The sequence below is a fragment of the Mesoplodon bidens genome, assembly GCF_964165515.1.
Source record: "Mesoplodon bidens genome assembly, chromosome: 8".
NCBI classification, from domain to species: Eukaryota; Metazoa; Chordata; class Mammalia; order Artiodactyla; family Ziphiidae; genus Mesoplodon; species Mesoplodon bidens.
The window spans coordinates 94931066-94947166 of record NC_138165.1 but is presented as its reverse complement, the minus strand read 5'-3'; the positions used below and the strand labels follow the sequence as shown (position 1 = coordinate 94947166).

Sequence of the window (16101 nt, the reverse complement as noted above, 5' to 3'; positions counted from 1 at the left end):
GTACATTGGAAATCTCCAAGAGAGGATATAGTATTTTCACAAACATTTCACCACTCTGAAATTTCTAACAATTGAGAAGCCCTTGTGTTTCTGGGCAGGGGCCTCTAGCCACTCAGCCTAGAGGCAGAGGAATGGGCTTCCTAGACCTGAGAGGGGGTCTCATAGTCCCGAGCTCTGCTCACTACCTTACACCACCCTTTACGCCACTGGCTTCCCAGAAGCCCCACCCAGAAGCCCAGACCCTCAAAAGAGAAGGCAAAGACTCACATGCCTCCTGGAAAGCTTTCCAGATAGATCAGACCACTCCCCCACGACCCTGAACATAGACAATGGAAAAGGCCCCCAGATCTGGAGAAGACCCAGTTGTACCTCCAGCCAAACTCCACAACTGCAGCCAAGCTTCCTTTTTCGTTCATAAGATGATGACAGATGGTGGCCTGGACCTGCAAGAGGGCAGAGGAAACAGAGAGAAGCGAACAGATTTAATTTACATTTTGAAGACAGAATCACTGGGACTTGCTGGGGATTGGATCTGGGAAGTAAGAGAAAGGGATGGATGAAAAATATATCGGATTCCTAGTTTGAGCCACTGGAAATATGTAGTGCCATTTGCTGAAACAAGTTACACTAGGGGGAGGAATAGGTTTTAGAGTGAAGAGTTTGGTTTGGGCTGAATTTAAGAGGCCTATGAGACAAGCAGGAGGAGTTGCTTAGTAGTAGTTGGACACCAGGTCTGAAGCTCAGAGGGTGGTCCAAACTGGAGAAGGAACATCAGCACGTTCAGGGGTGGGTGCTGAGAAAGATGAGGGGCTGGACCTAAATCCAGACAAACTCTTGATTCTCACTGTCTTCCGTTTTCTCATCTCTAACATGGAGGCTTGGACCAGAAGATCTCTGGTTTCAGGCAGGCCGTTCTTTGATTCCCCAACTTTGGAGTTAGTCTTGGGGGACCTCATATCTACCTTCTGCTCCCTTACCTGCCTGTAAGCACAACTACCTCTAATGGCAGACGTGGAAAGTGGCAGCCTCACAGGTAATTAGAATGAGAGCTTAGAAAACGATGAAGGGTCTGGATGGTGCATGCATGGACATTTCCCTAAATTCCAACACTAGGGACACAAGCATTAGTGTCCCCTTATACCTTGACTAAGGTAAGTTGAGAGCAAATAAAATAAGAATTACAGATAATACTAAAATGTCACAGGTTGAAAATATAGTTATATACGTCTTGGGCGATCAAGCCATACGGGAAATCAGAGGTATTTAAGGGAGCTCTGGGACTGTAAGTGTGACGTCACAGGGATCAACCTGCCCTCCCACAGTGGACACAGACTCCCAGGCTCTCTGCATTGCAGCCCAGAGCTGGTGTGGAGATTTCCCTGTTCCTTCCCCCTGCAGATTTACGAGCTGTATAACGGTGGCTCGGTGCCCGTGACATATGAGATCGAGACCAGCGTCCTGTCGCAGGTTCAGGAAAACAATTTTGATCACCCCACCTTCTGCTGCCTCAACCCCAAAGGGGACATCCCACCAGGTACAACTGCTCTTGTCTTCTGGATCTTCTCACCTATTGAGGCCAAGACCTACACGGTGAGCAGCAGCCTGGGCTAACACGGGCTTGGGGCAGGGGTTGGAGGTGGCCTCACCAGCAGGCCTTGCTCTGACCAGTGCCTTCCCCCACCTTCCTAACTTCCCAGGTGGATGTGCCCATACACATCCTGGGATGGAACTCAGCCATCATCCGCTTCCAGGGAGTGGGCTATGACCCTCACAGCATGGGCGACACAGCCCCATTCCACAACATCTCCTCATGGGACAATAGCTCCATCCACTCGAGGCTGATAGTTCCTGGACAGGTAGGGGGAAGGGAGCTGGGAAGGCCTGAGGCCTAGGAGGAGACTGAGGGTCCAGGGTGTCCACTGCAGAGGGATGGGGAGGCTGAGAAAGAAGAGACGGAGTTGAGAAGGGAGGGATGCAGAGGTGAACCTGGAACCAGCCCTCCTCCAGATTTAGGAGGCATCACCAGCTCCATGAGAGGCTTACCCTGCCACCTAGTGCCCACAGGTGTTCCTGCTCCAGCCACTCCACCTGCTGCAGGGCCCTCCACCCGCCCTTGCCTCTGGGCATTGGGATGGAGGTATTGAGAGGAGTAGAAAGAAGCTCTGCCATTCTAGGGCTCTGAGATATTATCTTCATATAGAACAGTCTCTCCCCTGGACCTAGATGGATTTTGCTGAAATATCTAGGGTCAGTAACACTACCTTTAGTTCACACAGTCCTCACTGTTGGGAGGTCTGACACATCCATCCATTTCCCCACTGATCCACATGCCTGTTGATTCATCCATGTATCTCTCCATCCATCCATCCATGCACTCATCCAGTTACTATCCGCCAATACATCTGCCTGTCCACTCTTCCACTCCTACCCTCTTTGGACTCTTACTGAAGGATGAGTACTGTGGGGTCACAGAGAAGAGCCAGACAAAGTCTCAGCTCTGGAGGCACTCAGGGTCTACACAGAGAGAAAGTGCCCCTTCCATGGCCTCAATCTTTCCAGATAACCCTACAACACAGCTCCTGCTGTGTGCCCAGTGAAGATGCCAACAGCTGATCACCTACTAATTTACAACCATCCTTCAGAGACTCAAATTTTGTTGGCTTTACTTCTGCCTTCTCTAAGCGAATTCTAATTTCTCAGCCCTTCCAAGCCTATTTTAATGGTCAAAATCATAGGCTTTAGAGTGAGACTGTCAGGGTTTATCCCAGCTGTGCCTGTGAGAGACCTTTGGAAAATTATTTATGCTCTCTGAACCTTAGCAGTACATCTATAGAGTGAAGATGATTAGTAGTACCTATATATAGTAGTGGCCTATATAGTGGGCCACTGTGAGGATCAAATGCATGTCAGTTGCCTACAGTGGTACCTGGCCTGTTGAAAGCACTCAGTGACTGGTAGTGGTTGCTATGCTTAGTATGTCTTCACCTCCCAAAGTTGCTGTTGTGTTGTCTCCACCAACAGAACGTCTTCCTGTCCCAATCTCATATCTCCCTGGGAAACATTCCTGTGCAGAGCAAGTGCAGCCGCCTGCTGTTCCTCAACAACATCTCCAAGAATGAGACAATTGTCTTTGTCTGGCAGCAGAAGGCTCTAGACTTTGGGGAGGTGAGAGTTCCCTGTGTTTGCAGAATCAGAACCTCCAGAGGGGCTCTAGACTCACCCCATCCCATCCCACCCCATTCCACTCTATCCCATCCCATCCCCTATCCCATCTTGTCCCATCCAATCCCTGTGAAGCTCCAGAGACTCCTTCCCAAAATAAATAGGTGTCTGTGAGTCCTATGAGAGGAAAGGTGGCTCCCGAAGAGACGATCCCATTTGTGGTGACCCTGAAGGCCTCAGTGCATGCCAGCTTCTATAGCATGGACCTGGTATGCAAGGTAGGATCAGCCTTAGCAAGAAGCTGGGATGGTGAACAGCTCCCAGTCTTGAGGTGTGGGGTGGTCTGTGAGATCCCCAGACCCCCAGAGAGAGGCAAAGGCCAACCTCTGGAAGAGTGGGGGGCCCACAGCACAGGCCCAGGCCAAGGCCCTCCAGACCTTGGTCTTTTCTCTCCTTGTCCTGAGCTGCAGGTGTACCGGCAGAAACTCCTGATGCAGTACCGTAAGGAACTGCAGGAGTGGGAGGACGAGAAGCTGCGGCAGGAAGTGGAGTTCACCATCACAGATAGGAAAGCAAAGGTGAGGAGGGCAGGGTGGGCTTTGAACACCACAGAGCTTTCTGATTGACCTTGCCAGAGGGGACAGAGGTGGTGATCAGAGGTGGTCCTAAAAAACTGGTCAACCTGACTTAAGAGATTAGATTTCTTTCATTAGGCTAAGCATAGCACATCCCCAAGAGACTCTCTGGATACTGAAAGCTGGCTGACCATTCCCTGCTTCATGTAGCCTGTATTTAATGAATACCCACCCAGTGCTGGGCACTGGGGACCCAGGGGAAACCAGGCAGAGCTCACCTTCTGATGGAAGAGAGTGTGGCGTAGTGGTTTCAGGTACAGGCTCTGGAAGCAAATTGCCTGGGTTTGTTTCCTGACTTTGATGATTTCTAGCTCTGTGATCTTAGTCAAATTATTTAACCTCTTAGTTCCCTCAACTGTATTATGGGGGGTAATATGACATCTGAGACTGGCTTCAAGATAATCCAGAGATGGGGCATAGATGAGACAAAATTGGCCATGAACTGCTAATTGTTGAAGCTGGGTGGGGGGTAATGGAAGATTCTTTGTAGCACTCTCTCCACTTTTGTATACTTTTGAAATTTTCCATATTAAGAAGGTTAAAAAGGGAGTTCCCTGGTGGCCTAGTGGTTAGGATTCCGGGCTTCCACTGCCATGGCCCGGATTCAATCCCTGTTCAGGGAACTGAGATCCCACAAGCTGTGCAGCATGGCCAAAAAATAAAAAGGTTAAAAAGAAAAATTGTTAAAATATTTTATTTTATTCTTTTTAAAATTTATTTTATTTATTTATTTTTGGCTGCATTGGGTTTTCATTGCTGCGTGCGGGCTTTCTCTAGTTGCGGCAAGTGGGGGCTACTCTTCATTGCGGTACGTGGGCTTCTCATTGTGGTGGCTTCTCTTGTTGCGGAGCATGGGCTGTAGGCGAGAGGGCTTCAGTAGTTGTGGCATGCGGGCTCAGTAGTTGTGGTTCACAGGTTCTAGAGCGCAGGCTCAGTAGCTGTGGCGTACGGGCTTAGTTGCTACGTGGCATGTGGGATCTTCCCAGACCAGGGCTCAAACCCATGTCCCCTTCATTGGCAGGTGGATTCTTAACCACTGCACCACCAGGGAAGTCCCAAAATATTTTAAAATGTGAATAAATTGTTATCTGCTTTGTGGCACTGCTGTGAGGATTAAATGAGTTAATGCATGTAAAGTGCCTACAACAGTGCCTGGCACCCAGTAAGCACTCACTAAACATGGGCTATTACTATTTATGCAGGGGAGACTGATAATAAATGATACAAAATATCCACCTTGGATCCTCCTCCCCACGGTTGCATTCTTTTTTTTTTTTTTTTTTGATCTGTGTTGGGTCTTCATTGCTACACGCGGGCCTTCTCTAGTTGCAGTGAGCAGAGGCTACTCTGCGTTGTGTTGCTTCTTATTGCAGTGGCTTTTCTTGTTGCGGAGCATGGGCTCTAGGCACGCTGGCCTCAGTAGCTGTGGCGCACAGGCTCAGTAGTTGTGGCGCACAGGCTTAGTTGCTCTCCAGCACGTGGCATCTTCCCTGACCAGAGCTCAAACCCGTGACCCCTGCATTGGCAGGCGTATTCTTAACCACTGCGCCACCAGGGAAGTCCCCACGGTTGCATTCTTGCACCTCGATCACCCCTGTGTACTCCACACTGAACCCCCAGGGAGACACTACTCCCCTCTGAACCTCTGGCCCAACTGTGAAGGCAAATCATGTCTTGAAGGCTATGGGAGAAGGGATTTCTGAATTAAGGCTTAATAAGGGAGGCTGTTTCCTTATCAAACCAAACCACAAAGCTCCAGGGCACCAGACAAGTACCCTTGGGGCAGCCTGCATTGTTTGGTGGCATCTCCATTTCTTTCCTTTAGTTAGGTAACCAGATTTTCCAAGTCTGCAGGCAGCACTTCCCTAGGGAAGGTTCTGGAGGAGGGTGTGGCTGGGAGTTGGGCAGAACCAAGAAGGCAGCAGGTGCTGACATTGACTTCAGGCCCTCCGTGGGTCAGCAGGAAGGGGAGGAAGAGGGGAGTCCCTCTAGGCCTCTTGCATCCTAAGCAGGGGTCTCTTTGCTTCCACAGAGAAGGGCGTATTGTACAGCTTGTGAACCCGTGAGGAAGTACAGGGTGAGGACGTGAGCCCAGGCCTATCTCCTTGGGAGAACTTGAGAGGATCCTTGCTTCCTCTCCAGAGATACCTCCAACCTCTGGTCTAGTCTCCTGGAAGGGAGGGATGAAAGTGCCAATGGGTGGGGATGAAATGCCAGGGGTGTCACAAAAGACCTGGTTGGGGGGCTAGGGACACATCAGTGATGGGAGTGCATGCAGTCCCTAAGCCCCTGTCATCCATGCCTCCCCTTTCCCAAAGACGCTGCCCCCCATCAAGAACCAGTGGTGTCTCAAGCGGCCAACCAGCTGGAACCTTAAGATCGCAAAGGAGGAGACACGCTGGCCATGCCCCCAGCCGCCCTCGCCAAGGATGCTCAGCTTAAGCCTCACTGCCCGCGCCCATGCCACCGACTACTTCCTGGCCAACTTCTTCTCTGACTTTCCCCGCCACTTCTTGCACCGGTGAACTCTCAGGGAGGGAGGGGTCTGCTTTCTCTGCTCTCTGACACCCTCCCGCTCTAGAACAGGACTGCCCAGACCTAACCCTTGCTGAGGGCTTGGAGCACGTGTAGCATCACTGGGACTTCTGGGGCACTGCTGGGCCCAGAATGCCCCCATTACTGTTAGGCCCTTATGAGGAGGGGGCAAAGAGCCAGAGCCCCTGGGGAACCCACTTAGGCCTCCCTGCCTCCCCTCCTTCCTTCCCTTTCCAACTTGGAGCCTCTCCAGTTCCTGTGCCAACTCTGAGAGTTGGGCTTGGTTCCCCAAATGCAGCAGCACTATGTTGGGTTAAGGCTGGGGGCTGCCCCAGACTCACCTATGTCCTCATGACTGGGCAGCCACCACCACTGCTCATGCCCCCAACCCCAGCATGGTGGCTTGCCCAGGCCACTCAGAATGCTACGGCCTTCCCCAGGGAGCTGCCAAAGAGGAAGTACCCCAGGGAGGAGTCGGAGGCTGGTGAGGAAGAATCCCGGGACAAGTGGGCCCCTGTCTCCAAGCAGGAGAAGCAGCTCCTGACTGACTGTCTCACCACCATAATCAGGTGACCACCCACCCCCTAAACTCTCACCCCTCCATCTCCCTAGTTCATTCGTCAATTCTGGGTCCACCCAGAGCCCCTGAAATCCCAGCCCTTCCTTTCCTGAAAGGTAGAACTTCCTCACAAGATCCTTCCACTGGTGGTCCCAGGCCCTCCAGGATGGTACAGCTCTAATGGAGCTGGCTGGAGGGATCCTCAGGGCTGGGTCCCGAGTTCTGCCTTGTCATGGCTGGTAGATGTGGTCTGGAGCCAGTTCACTGTCTCTCCAGGGCTCTGGCCCTCATCTGTGTAACTCTGACATCCTGGCTCTTCCTCTACCATATAATGTTCACCTTTTAGAATCCACAGGGCCCAGAGATGCCTTTTTCTAAAGAAGGAATGGGAGGAAGCAACTGACCAGGGGCTCCCCTCCCCGCACCTAGCACCCGTTTGTGGACACAGTAGTCAAGAACCACCCCTTGGGGAACCCTGAAGCCAGAGCCCCCCACAGGGGGCTGCAAGGCCTCTCAGTGAGGACCTCCTCCTCCTCCCTGCCACCCAGGGGTCTGCTGGAGGACAAGATCTTCCATGAGGCTGTGGACCGAAACCTGGTGGAGCAAATGCCTTACTTCCGCCAGTTCTGGAATGAGCAGTCGGCAAGGTTCATGGCCCAGAACAGCAGCCTGCACTTAGTGCCAGCCATGGCTCAGTCCTCCAACAGCTCTGAGGTCAGCAAAGACAAAGAGGAGGAGGAAGACAAGCGGAGGCTGAGGAAGAAGGAAGAGGGGGAAGAGGAGAAGGAGGATGAAGAGGAAGAGGAGGAGCTGGAGGAGGAGGAAGAGAAGTTGCCCTGGATGGAGATGAAGCCCACCTCACAGCCCACGTCCCAGGAGTCCCTGAAATGTCAGTGGCAGCAACAGCTGAAGGTCTTACTGAGGGAGAAGCAAGAGCAGGATGAGAAGGAGGCCATCAGCCGGTAAGCAGCCAGACCAAGTTGAGGGTTTGGTGGGGCGTGGGGGGGGGGTCAAGTGCAGAAGGATCCTAGGAGGCAACGGTGTGCTGGGGCTCTACCTGTGTGAGCTTCTCTTTCCAACTCAGTGTTCATTGACGTCACTGTTGGACGCTTAAGGCCTCACTGGGAGTATTTACGAAATGGCGATCCAAGCTTTAATTTTCTTCTCCAAGAGCAGACTATTAACGTTTACCATCACACCACTTCCAGGAGGGTGATTATAACCGTCAGAGTCTCTTAAATGAGTTTTTAGAGCCAGGAGAAAAGTACCACCTCTTCTTGCACCACCTTTCCCTGGGGCTGCTCTGGCGCTTTCTGTCCGTGGTGAGATTCCCCAGGAGTCCCTTCTGCACCGTCTCATCGCTCGATGCCTTTCCCCAACCCTGGCCCTGGGATGGGGACTCCGATTGCCTGGGTTCGAATCCCACCACGTGTACCAGCAGCGTGACGTTTGGCAACTTGGTCTGTTTAAGTCGTAGTTTGAACGTCTGTAAAATTGGAACAAGGATGCTTCATAGTGTTGGGAGGGCGGGGAGTTAAAATGAGAATCCACGTAGAGCACGCGGCAAACGATACAGCACAGAGGAGGCCAGCGGAGAACGAGAGCGCGGTCGGTGGCGGCGCTGACCCCGGCGCCCCCGCCTCCCGCCCCGTAGGCTCCCGGCTTTCGTTAGCCTGCAGGAGGCGCTGCTGGAGAACATGATCCAGAACGTCCTGGTGGAGGCGAGCCGCGGGGAGGTGGTGCTCACTTCGCGGCCACGCGTCATCGCCCTGCCGCCGCTCAGCGTTCCCAGGTGGGGGGGCCCGGGCCAGCGGCCGCTGGAGGGGCGCGAGGGGCTGCAGGGGCGGGCAGCCTCGGCGGGAAGCCTCTCCCCGACCCCCCCTATCTGGGGCTTTCTGTCATCCAGGATTCTGACTCCCGACTCGCTGCCGGCGGCGTCCCCGGGGCCGCAGCAAGCGGAGATGCCGGGCTCGACTAAGCCGCCCCCCACCAACTGTTTGCAGACGCCAGCGCCCACCCGCTCCGACCTGCAGCTCTAGGTTCCTCCAGCCCCCCCTCCATCACCCCTCAGTAAAGCATCTAGCTTTTTCCCCCTATATCTGCCTCGACTTTATTTCCCCGACGCGACAAGAACTCGCGCGCGCGGTCTGAGAGGGACAGATGGTGGAAGCGGCCAAGGTGGACCGCCTCGACTCATTGGAGACTTAGGGGCTGGGAGGTTGCGCCTCTCCACTCCACTCGGCAGCTGGGCAAGAGTTCTCGCTGCTCGCTGCCAGGCGCTGGACCTGGTCTGGCCAGTGGAGGGCGCTTCGGGCGGGGCCTGGCTGGCCTTTGACCCAGCAGAGCCGGGTGGACAGGAGCCGAGCGCCAGGCCCGGTCTGCGCAGCAGGTGGCCGCGGAGCAAGATCGCCACCCCTACCCTTTCTCCTCCGCGCTTGCTCTAAGGCTCGGCCCTTCCACCTCTAGCTTTTTCTCAGCATCTGCCGGGCTCCCGGGACTCTGCTGAGGTTGGGAAATCGAGGCACTTCGCGGAGGGCCAAGAACTAGATGCTGCGGTGCGGGTGGAGATCATCGCTAGACAGCGGGCCACAGACCCTACTAAACGACTCCCATCGTGAATCTGAATCCCCAGACCAGGGGATGTCCCACTTTCCCTAGGATACCCACCTCCGGTTCCCCCTAACCTCCGCCTGGCAGCCGCTGTCCTCGGCTCCTCCCCCCCTCTCCCCGAGGCAGGTGGGTGGAAAAGTGACATCTGGTGTTGTTCCAGAGGCGCCCAGGTCCCCGACACCCCCCCCTCCACCGCCACCGCCAAGGCCTCGGAGGAGCTCCGGCCCCAAAGCCTAGGCGGGGGCGGGGAGAGGGGCGCTCCGCCTCCTCTGAGTCAATATTTGCCTCGAGCAAACGGGCGCCCGGACAGGTGTGAGTGTGTGTGTGCGTGTGTGTGTGTGTGTGTGTGTGTGTGTGTCTAGGGGCGGGGTCTGAGTAGGCCGTATAAAGCGCGCTGAGCCGGGGCTCCGGCACAAGCTCGGGGCGTGCGCTGGGGACCAAGCCAGGCAGGGCCCGGCCGGGTGGAGGGTGGCCAGGAAGGGAGGGGCGGGCCAGGTGCGCACCTGTAGTGGCCACTGAGGCCGCCGACGTGTCAGCCGCCGACGCGCGCAGGGGAGGGCGGCAGCTAGCGGAGTGCTGTGCCGCACGGCGCTCGCCGAAGACCAGGACCAGGAGACCACCGAGGGCCACAGCCTGGCCCCGGGCCCTCCGCTCCCGCCCCGCGACGAGCCCCTCGCACAAACCGGACCTGAGCGTTTTGTTCGTTCGGCTCGCGTGAGGCAGGGGCGGCCTCTCAGCAACCGCCCGGGGGCCCGGCCCGATCGCCACGCAAGCACCTGTCGCCGCCGCCGCCGCCATAAGGGTCGGAGAGGCTGTGCGCCGCTCCCCGGGGAGATCCGGCTCCCATCCGGCCCCGCCCGCCCTGCCTGGTCCTGCCCGCAGCTCCTGGGCTGCCCGGCTCGATTCCGGATAATACGGGCCGGCCGAGCAGGCTCCACCGGGTGGCATGGGGGGCTGTGGGCCTGCTCAGGAGCCCTTCCGGAGGTGAAAACCCGGCTTCTAGTCCGGCTCTGTCCCAGCGACTTCTGTGGCCTTGGGCAAGTCATTTCATGGCCTCTCCTCGGGCTTTCCTCCAACCCCCATCCCCCATTTGCGCAATGAGGGGGGTTGGTCTGGCCTCCCGCGTGGGCCCCGCCAGTCCCCATATCCTAGTTTCTGGGCTTTTAGCAGTACTTTTGAGGCCCCTGACCTGGGAAGTTTGAGGCTCTCAAGGGGTTGGACCAACAGCTATGAGGTGTGGGAAATCTGGACGGGGGAAGCTAGAATCACAGTGGATCAAGTCCCGCTCCTCCACATACCTTTGACGCTGACATCCTGAGGGTTCACTCCCTGCCATCTCCTTGACCCATCCTTCAGTCTTCCCATGTTCAAGACAGACAGACTGATCGCAAAGGACAAACACGGGGTCCGGTAGCCCTTTTGCCTGATGGGGTTCCCAGGCACTGCAGCTCACTGCCTTTCCCAAACTTCATAATCCCAAGGCCTCTTGTTTCAGTCAGCTGGAGGTGGGGTAGGTCTGGGTGGCCCTCAGATTAGGTGGGAGTCCATGGGTCATTAGCCACAACCCAAACCTAGGACAGACCACCCCCCTTTTCAGTGACTCAAAGTGTTAAGATCCGACATGGGGGAGGAGGATGAAGACTGCCGTAGACCCCTGGCCTCCTGCTTGGAGAGCCTAGAACTGAGGCCTGGGGTCAGTCTGAGCCCCCAGGCAAGTCGCTGCCCTGCGATTCCAGGTGTACTCCATTCCACCTCCCAGAACTGATGGTGGTGCTGAGCCAGCCCCAGGGGGAAGGGCCAGTTGGAGGTCAGGGGTGGAAGGAAGGCTCCTTGGACAACAGTAAGGAGCCCAGTTTCCCCTAAGGGCGAGGAAGCATTATGGGGAGGGACAGGACCCCACACACCCAGGCGGAGGCAGTCCCCAGGGAGATGGGAATGAGGGTCAGGAGTCACTGGTCCCTTCTGACTCCAATTTGGATGTTCCTGGGGGCGCTGGCTTCCCCCCTCCAATTTCCCCCCCACTTCACTGCCACCCCTCACCCCACTACCCGCAGGCTCCACAGGATCTGCTGAGTCCTTGGCACAGAGAAAGGGAGGGGGAGGGGATGAGCTGGCTCTGACAGATCCCAGGCAGGTCTGGGGAGAGGGTGGACTGCAGGCTGGATCTCCGTGCAGCAGCCTGGGCCATGAGGGCGAGGGGAAGTCCATGGGTCCCAGGCTGGGTGTGTGCAGCCCCTATCCTGGCCTCCCTGACCAGGCTTCTGTCCTGGGCCCAGCCTGGCACTGACTGATTTGCCTGGCCCTGGTGCTGGCACACCTTCCCTGTGTCTTTGAGGGCTTCCCCTCCCCTCCCCCAAACATGGAAGGTGGCTAGAGCAATCCCCCTCTGGCTAGGATTCCAGATTCTGGGGCTGCACAACAAAAAGGTCTCCCCTTGGAATGACCGCCCCCCAACACACACACACACACACACACAGCAGTCCTGCGGGTGGGGGTGAGAAGAATGAGGCCACCAGTGAGCTGGGGTCTGCCCTTGTGACGGAGAGCCAGTGCCTCTTCCCCCGCTGCGGGGGCCGGCAATTTCCCCAGACCTCCACCGCCCCCCCCATCCCCTAGACCCGCATTTCCTGGACCTGGCCGGGGATCTGGCCTCTCCTCCAGGTCCATCCTCCCTTGCCTGGCCAGGGGCGGAGTCTCCAGGCGCCAGGCAGCCCTGCAGGTGCAGGGCTTGGGAGGGGGGTGCTCAGCAGCTGGTGTTCGAGGCGGCCCCCACCTCCTCCCCCTTCCTGCTCAAAGCCGGAGCCTGCTTCCTGTCATCCCTGTCAGCACCCTGAGCGGGGGAGGGGACAGGTAATGGAGGAAGCGGAAAAAGGGAAAGAGCAGTTGGAGTGTGGCTGGCCTTAGGGGGACCAGGGAACTGCCCATGAGAAATGGAGAGGGGAGAAGGATGAGCAAGAGAGTGGAGAATCCACGCAGAAGCACAGAGGGACAGACAGAGGGTGCAGCCCGGAGGGTGTGGAAGATTTCAGGGTCCAGAGAGGCTGCAGACACCGCCCCCCCAACCCCAGATTGTGAAAGTGAGAGCTAGAGAGAGACCACAGATACACAGAGGCAATGTGAGATAACACGGGATGTACACTCCAGAGAGATGGGATTTGAAGATGCTGGGTCAGGGGTCAGGGTAACCAGGGATGGAAGAGACAGCGTGTGAGGGGGAAGGGGGAGGCTATGTGAAAACAGCCTCCATCCCACCCCACGTTGGGATGGGGAAATTACCCACAACAAAGGAGAAAGAGGTGGCTTTATGTGACCTGCAAACGTGAGCCAGGGCTGGAAGTAGAGGTGATACCCCTATCTTGGGAGACCCATCTCTCCCCACTAAAGGGCAGCAGGTGAGGAGGGACAAAGCTCAGGCCACGTGAGTAGTGAGGGGCGTGGATCTGACTCCATCTCTCCCACTTTCTCTCTTGGCCACAGCTGGACAGACAGCTGTGGCAGCTGCCTTGGCCCCACTACCCACCTGCTGATTCTGGCCCAGCCGTGGAACTTCTGGGTGTGGAGGCTGCCCAGGGTCTATGTAAGAGTGTGGAGACCTGGGAGTGGAGGCACCGGGGGACGGGGGACGGGAGGGCTTGCACACAGGCGCTAATCCCCAATCCAGCCAAGGCAGAAGCAGAGCCTCACTGACCTTCTCGGAGATTAGTCCCCATGACGACAGTGGCAACTCACCCCCTCATTGGGGCTAGGTCAGGTGTGTGTGAGAAAAGTGGGGAGTGGGGAGTCGGGGTGCAGGCAGAGGCTCGGTGGGGAGGGAAGCGAGCCTTCCCTTCCCGAGGCATCACAGGATCACAGGAGTCAGGGCTGGGAGGCCCTTCCAGGATCAGCAATTAGCTTAGTTTTCAGGTACAAAACTGTGGCCCCAAGATGGGGAATGACCTGGCCAAGGCCACATATGGAGCCAGGAAAAGCACCGGGACCAGAAGTCAGGTCTCCAGTTCCACCCAGACAGCAGAGATTTGAACAAAAACAAAGGAAATTGGGATACGCCCCCAACCCTCCCCAACTGAGCTCTAATGAGTAGAGCGGCTCTAATGGAGCGAAGCAGAAAGGCTCCCCATCCTGAGTGCTAGGCTGGCTTCTCGGGACAGGGGATGCCGCTATGCCTGCTACCCGGCTCCTCCCTACAACCCAGCCCAGGCCCAGGGGGATAGGAAGAACAAGGCAGCAAAGTCAGTTATAACCACAACAGTAACAGCGAACATTTATTTGATGCCTACTGCAGGCTAGTTCTGGGTTTTACATGCATGTAAGTCTTTACAACAGTTTTAAAGACTATCATTCCCATTTTTTCAGGGGGAAAATCTGAGTAGTAGAGTACAAGTTCATCCAATTTATAAGCAGTGGAGCTTGGATTTGAACCCAGGCAGCAGGTGACTCCAGAGCCCACACTCTCAACCCTTCAGTGTCTGTATGATCTTGAGTGGGTGACTGAGATGATCTTATCTAGGCAACCGTGGAGTGGGTTGTGTGCATATGAAAGTACACAAGGCACCCACCACGGTGCCTGGCACATAGTACATTTTATTAAATATTTAAGGAATAAGTGAGTGAACAAATGTCTGCCCATAAATGAGTTTGACCACTGAGGTGTCTACTGAATCCTAGAAGGAGACTGTTCACATGTGATGCATGTGGGTTCCATCCATCTGAACCTGTGCACGTGTGTGCCCTCTCCCTGCCGCCCTGTGCAAGCCCTGTGGCTTTGTGCCTGGGTGAGTGGGTGGTGGTGAAAGCTGCCTCCCATCTCCCTGGATGGGGGCCAGTTCTCCATCCCCACTGAGGGGCAGAGAAGAGGGGCTCTGTTGATAGAGGGACACGACAATGAGTCTGTGTGGGTGGGGCTCTCACCCCGTCAGGACCCACCTCTTTCAGGCCCAGCTGTCGGACCCAGCCTGAGCTGAGCTAGGCTCTCACCCGCGTTATCTCTGTCTCCCAGGAGACCAGACCTCACAGCCCCAGGGAAGGTGCTCACTGCTGTTCCTGGCTCCCAGGAGCTGGGGTGGGGGCGGGGAGCGGAGGAGCAGGGCTGCAAAGGAGGGGCTGGTGATGGTACAGGGTGGGGGAAGCACCACATTCACAGAATTTGCATCTCTAGTCACCAAAGCCCTGGCTGACTTCCCAGTGAAATGAGGGAAAGGGGTGGGAACAGGCCGACTTGAGGAGAAGACTTTGGCCACCGGGACCCTCTAAGCTGTCCATCAGTACTGTGAAGTCGGGCTGTTCGAGGGATGGGGTCCTATACGAGGGAGACATCACTTCTCTGGGGATTCTACCTGGGATGGAGACCTGAATGAGAGTCCAGGATTGGGTTTAAGGGTTTCTTTGTCAGATCTACATTTCCCCATATGGGATGGAGATCTGAGTGGGATACAGGGCCTCACTGAGAACACAGGACTGAGTCTGAGGGCTTCTCTGTGGGATCTTAGTGTGCCTTATGGGATGGGTGCTTTGGCAGAATCATGGGGGGTGGGTCCTGAGGATTCTTAAGTGCGACCAAAGGTCCCTATATGAGATGAAGCACTGGACAGGGTGGGGGTGGGGAGTTCTCTTCGGGTAATGAGATTCCCTGTGAGATCTTGAGTGAGGTCTCTTGGATGTGTAGACCTGGGGACACTTGTTTTTTTTTTGTCTAACTCCTCCCCCTTCCCCATGCCCAGAGGCTGAGGCTGTGGATGTGGAGAAGGAAGGGGTGAGGGTGCTGAGCGGGCAAACAAAGCCACCTGTGCATCCATCCTTCAGGAAGCTCTGAGCACAACTGATCTGGGAAAACAAACAGGACCAGCTGCTGGGGGATGGAAGGGGGGCTGGAGGTGGACCAGCCTGGTAGAGAAAGGAGGCCAGAAGGGGGTCCATAGTACAGAAAAGGGACAGGGATCCCAGAGCCCCATTCTAGCACACCAGTAAGGGCTGCCTGACAGCCCCTTCCCCTCAGTGGCTCATTCTTCTCTTTCTTGATGATTATGAGGCCCAGAGCCAGGGAGGGGTCTGGAGGGATGTGGGGAGCCTGAGAGAGTCTAGAGATCTGGGTAACTGGCTATTGGCAGTGTCGGTGGGTGTGCCCATTTCTGAGAGAGCTGGTGAAGACAGGTAGAACTGAAAGCCATGGACTATCCTATGTTGGCAGTGGGACCTACACACCATTTTCCCGATGAGGGAACTGAGTCAGAGGAGGGGAGAAGCTAGCTAGCGCCACACAGCTACTTAGTGCAGAGCCAAGATCAGAATATAGGACTAGGAGAGGAGCGATGGCTGTTCTAATTCTCTCTCACACACACACACACACACACACACACACACACACACACACACACACACACACACACACACACACACACACACACACACACACACACACACACACACACACACACTCCTCCTGTGGAATACGGTGGTCCCACCAACACGGAAACTGCCCTCCCAGCCCTAGCTCCCGAAAACACACCCTCTGACAGCCACCCCCGCACCCTTGGGACTAGACTGGGTGACCGCGTCACTGACCGGCGCAGACGCACAGCCTGACGCACTCGCCACCGGCGCCCC

The 16101-nt window shown here is 55.9% G+C and overlaps 1 protein-coding gene across 1 annotated transcript in view; it reads left to right on the top strand.

The window, feature by feature from the left end:
- Positions 1–8976, top strand: part of CFAP65 (cilia and flagella associated protein 65) — a gene marked incomplete at its 5' end in the record, with an annotated part of 39605 nt that extends 30629 nt beyond the window's left edge. Inside the window, 11 exons of the mRNA XM_081242229.1 lie at positions 1399–1590; positions 1698–1856; positions 3022–3165; positions 3327–3440; positions 3633–3740; positions 5830–5874; positions 6116–6318; positions 6773–6901; positions 7440–7853; positions 8546–8683; positions 8798–8976. Of these exons, the coding sequence (XP_081098355.1) occupies positions 1399–1590; positions 1698–1856; positions 3022–3165; positions 3327–3440; positions 3633–3740; positions 5830–5874; positions 6116–6318; positions 6773–6901; positions 7440–7853; positions 8546–8683; positions 8798–8930 (1779 nt within the window). The 3' untranslated portion in view covers positions 8931–8976. The remainder of the gene's footprint in view (positions 1–1398; positions 1591–1697; positions 1857–3021; positions 3166–3326; positions 3441–3632; positions 3741–5829; positions 5875–6115; positions 6319–6772; positions 6902–7439; positions 7854–8545; positions 8684–8797) is intronic.
- Between the last annotated feature and the right edge of the window lie 7125 nt (positions 8977–16101).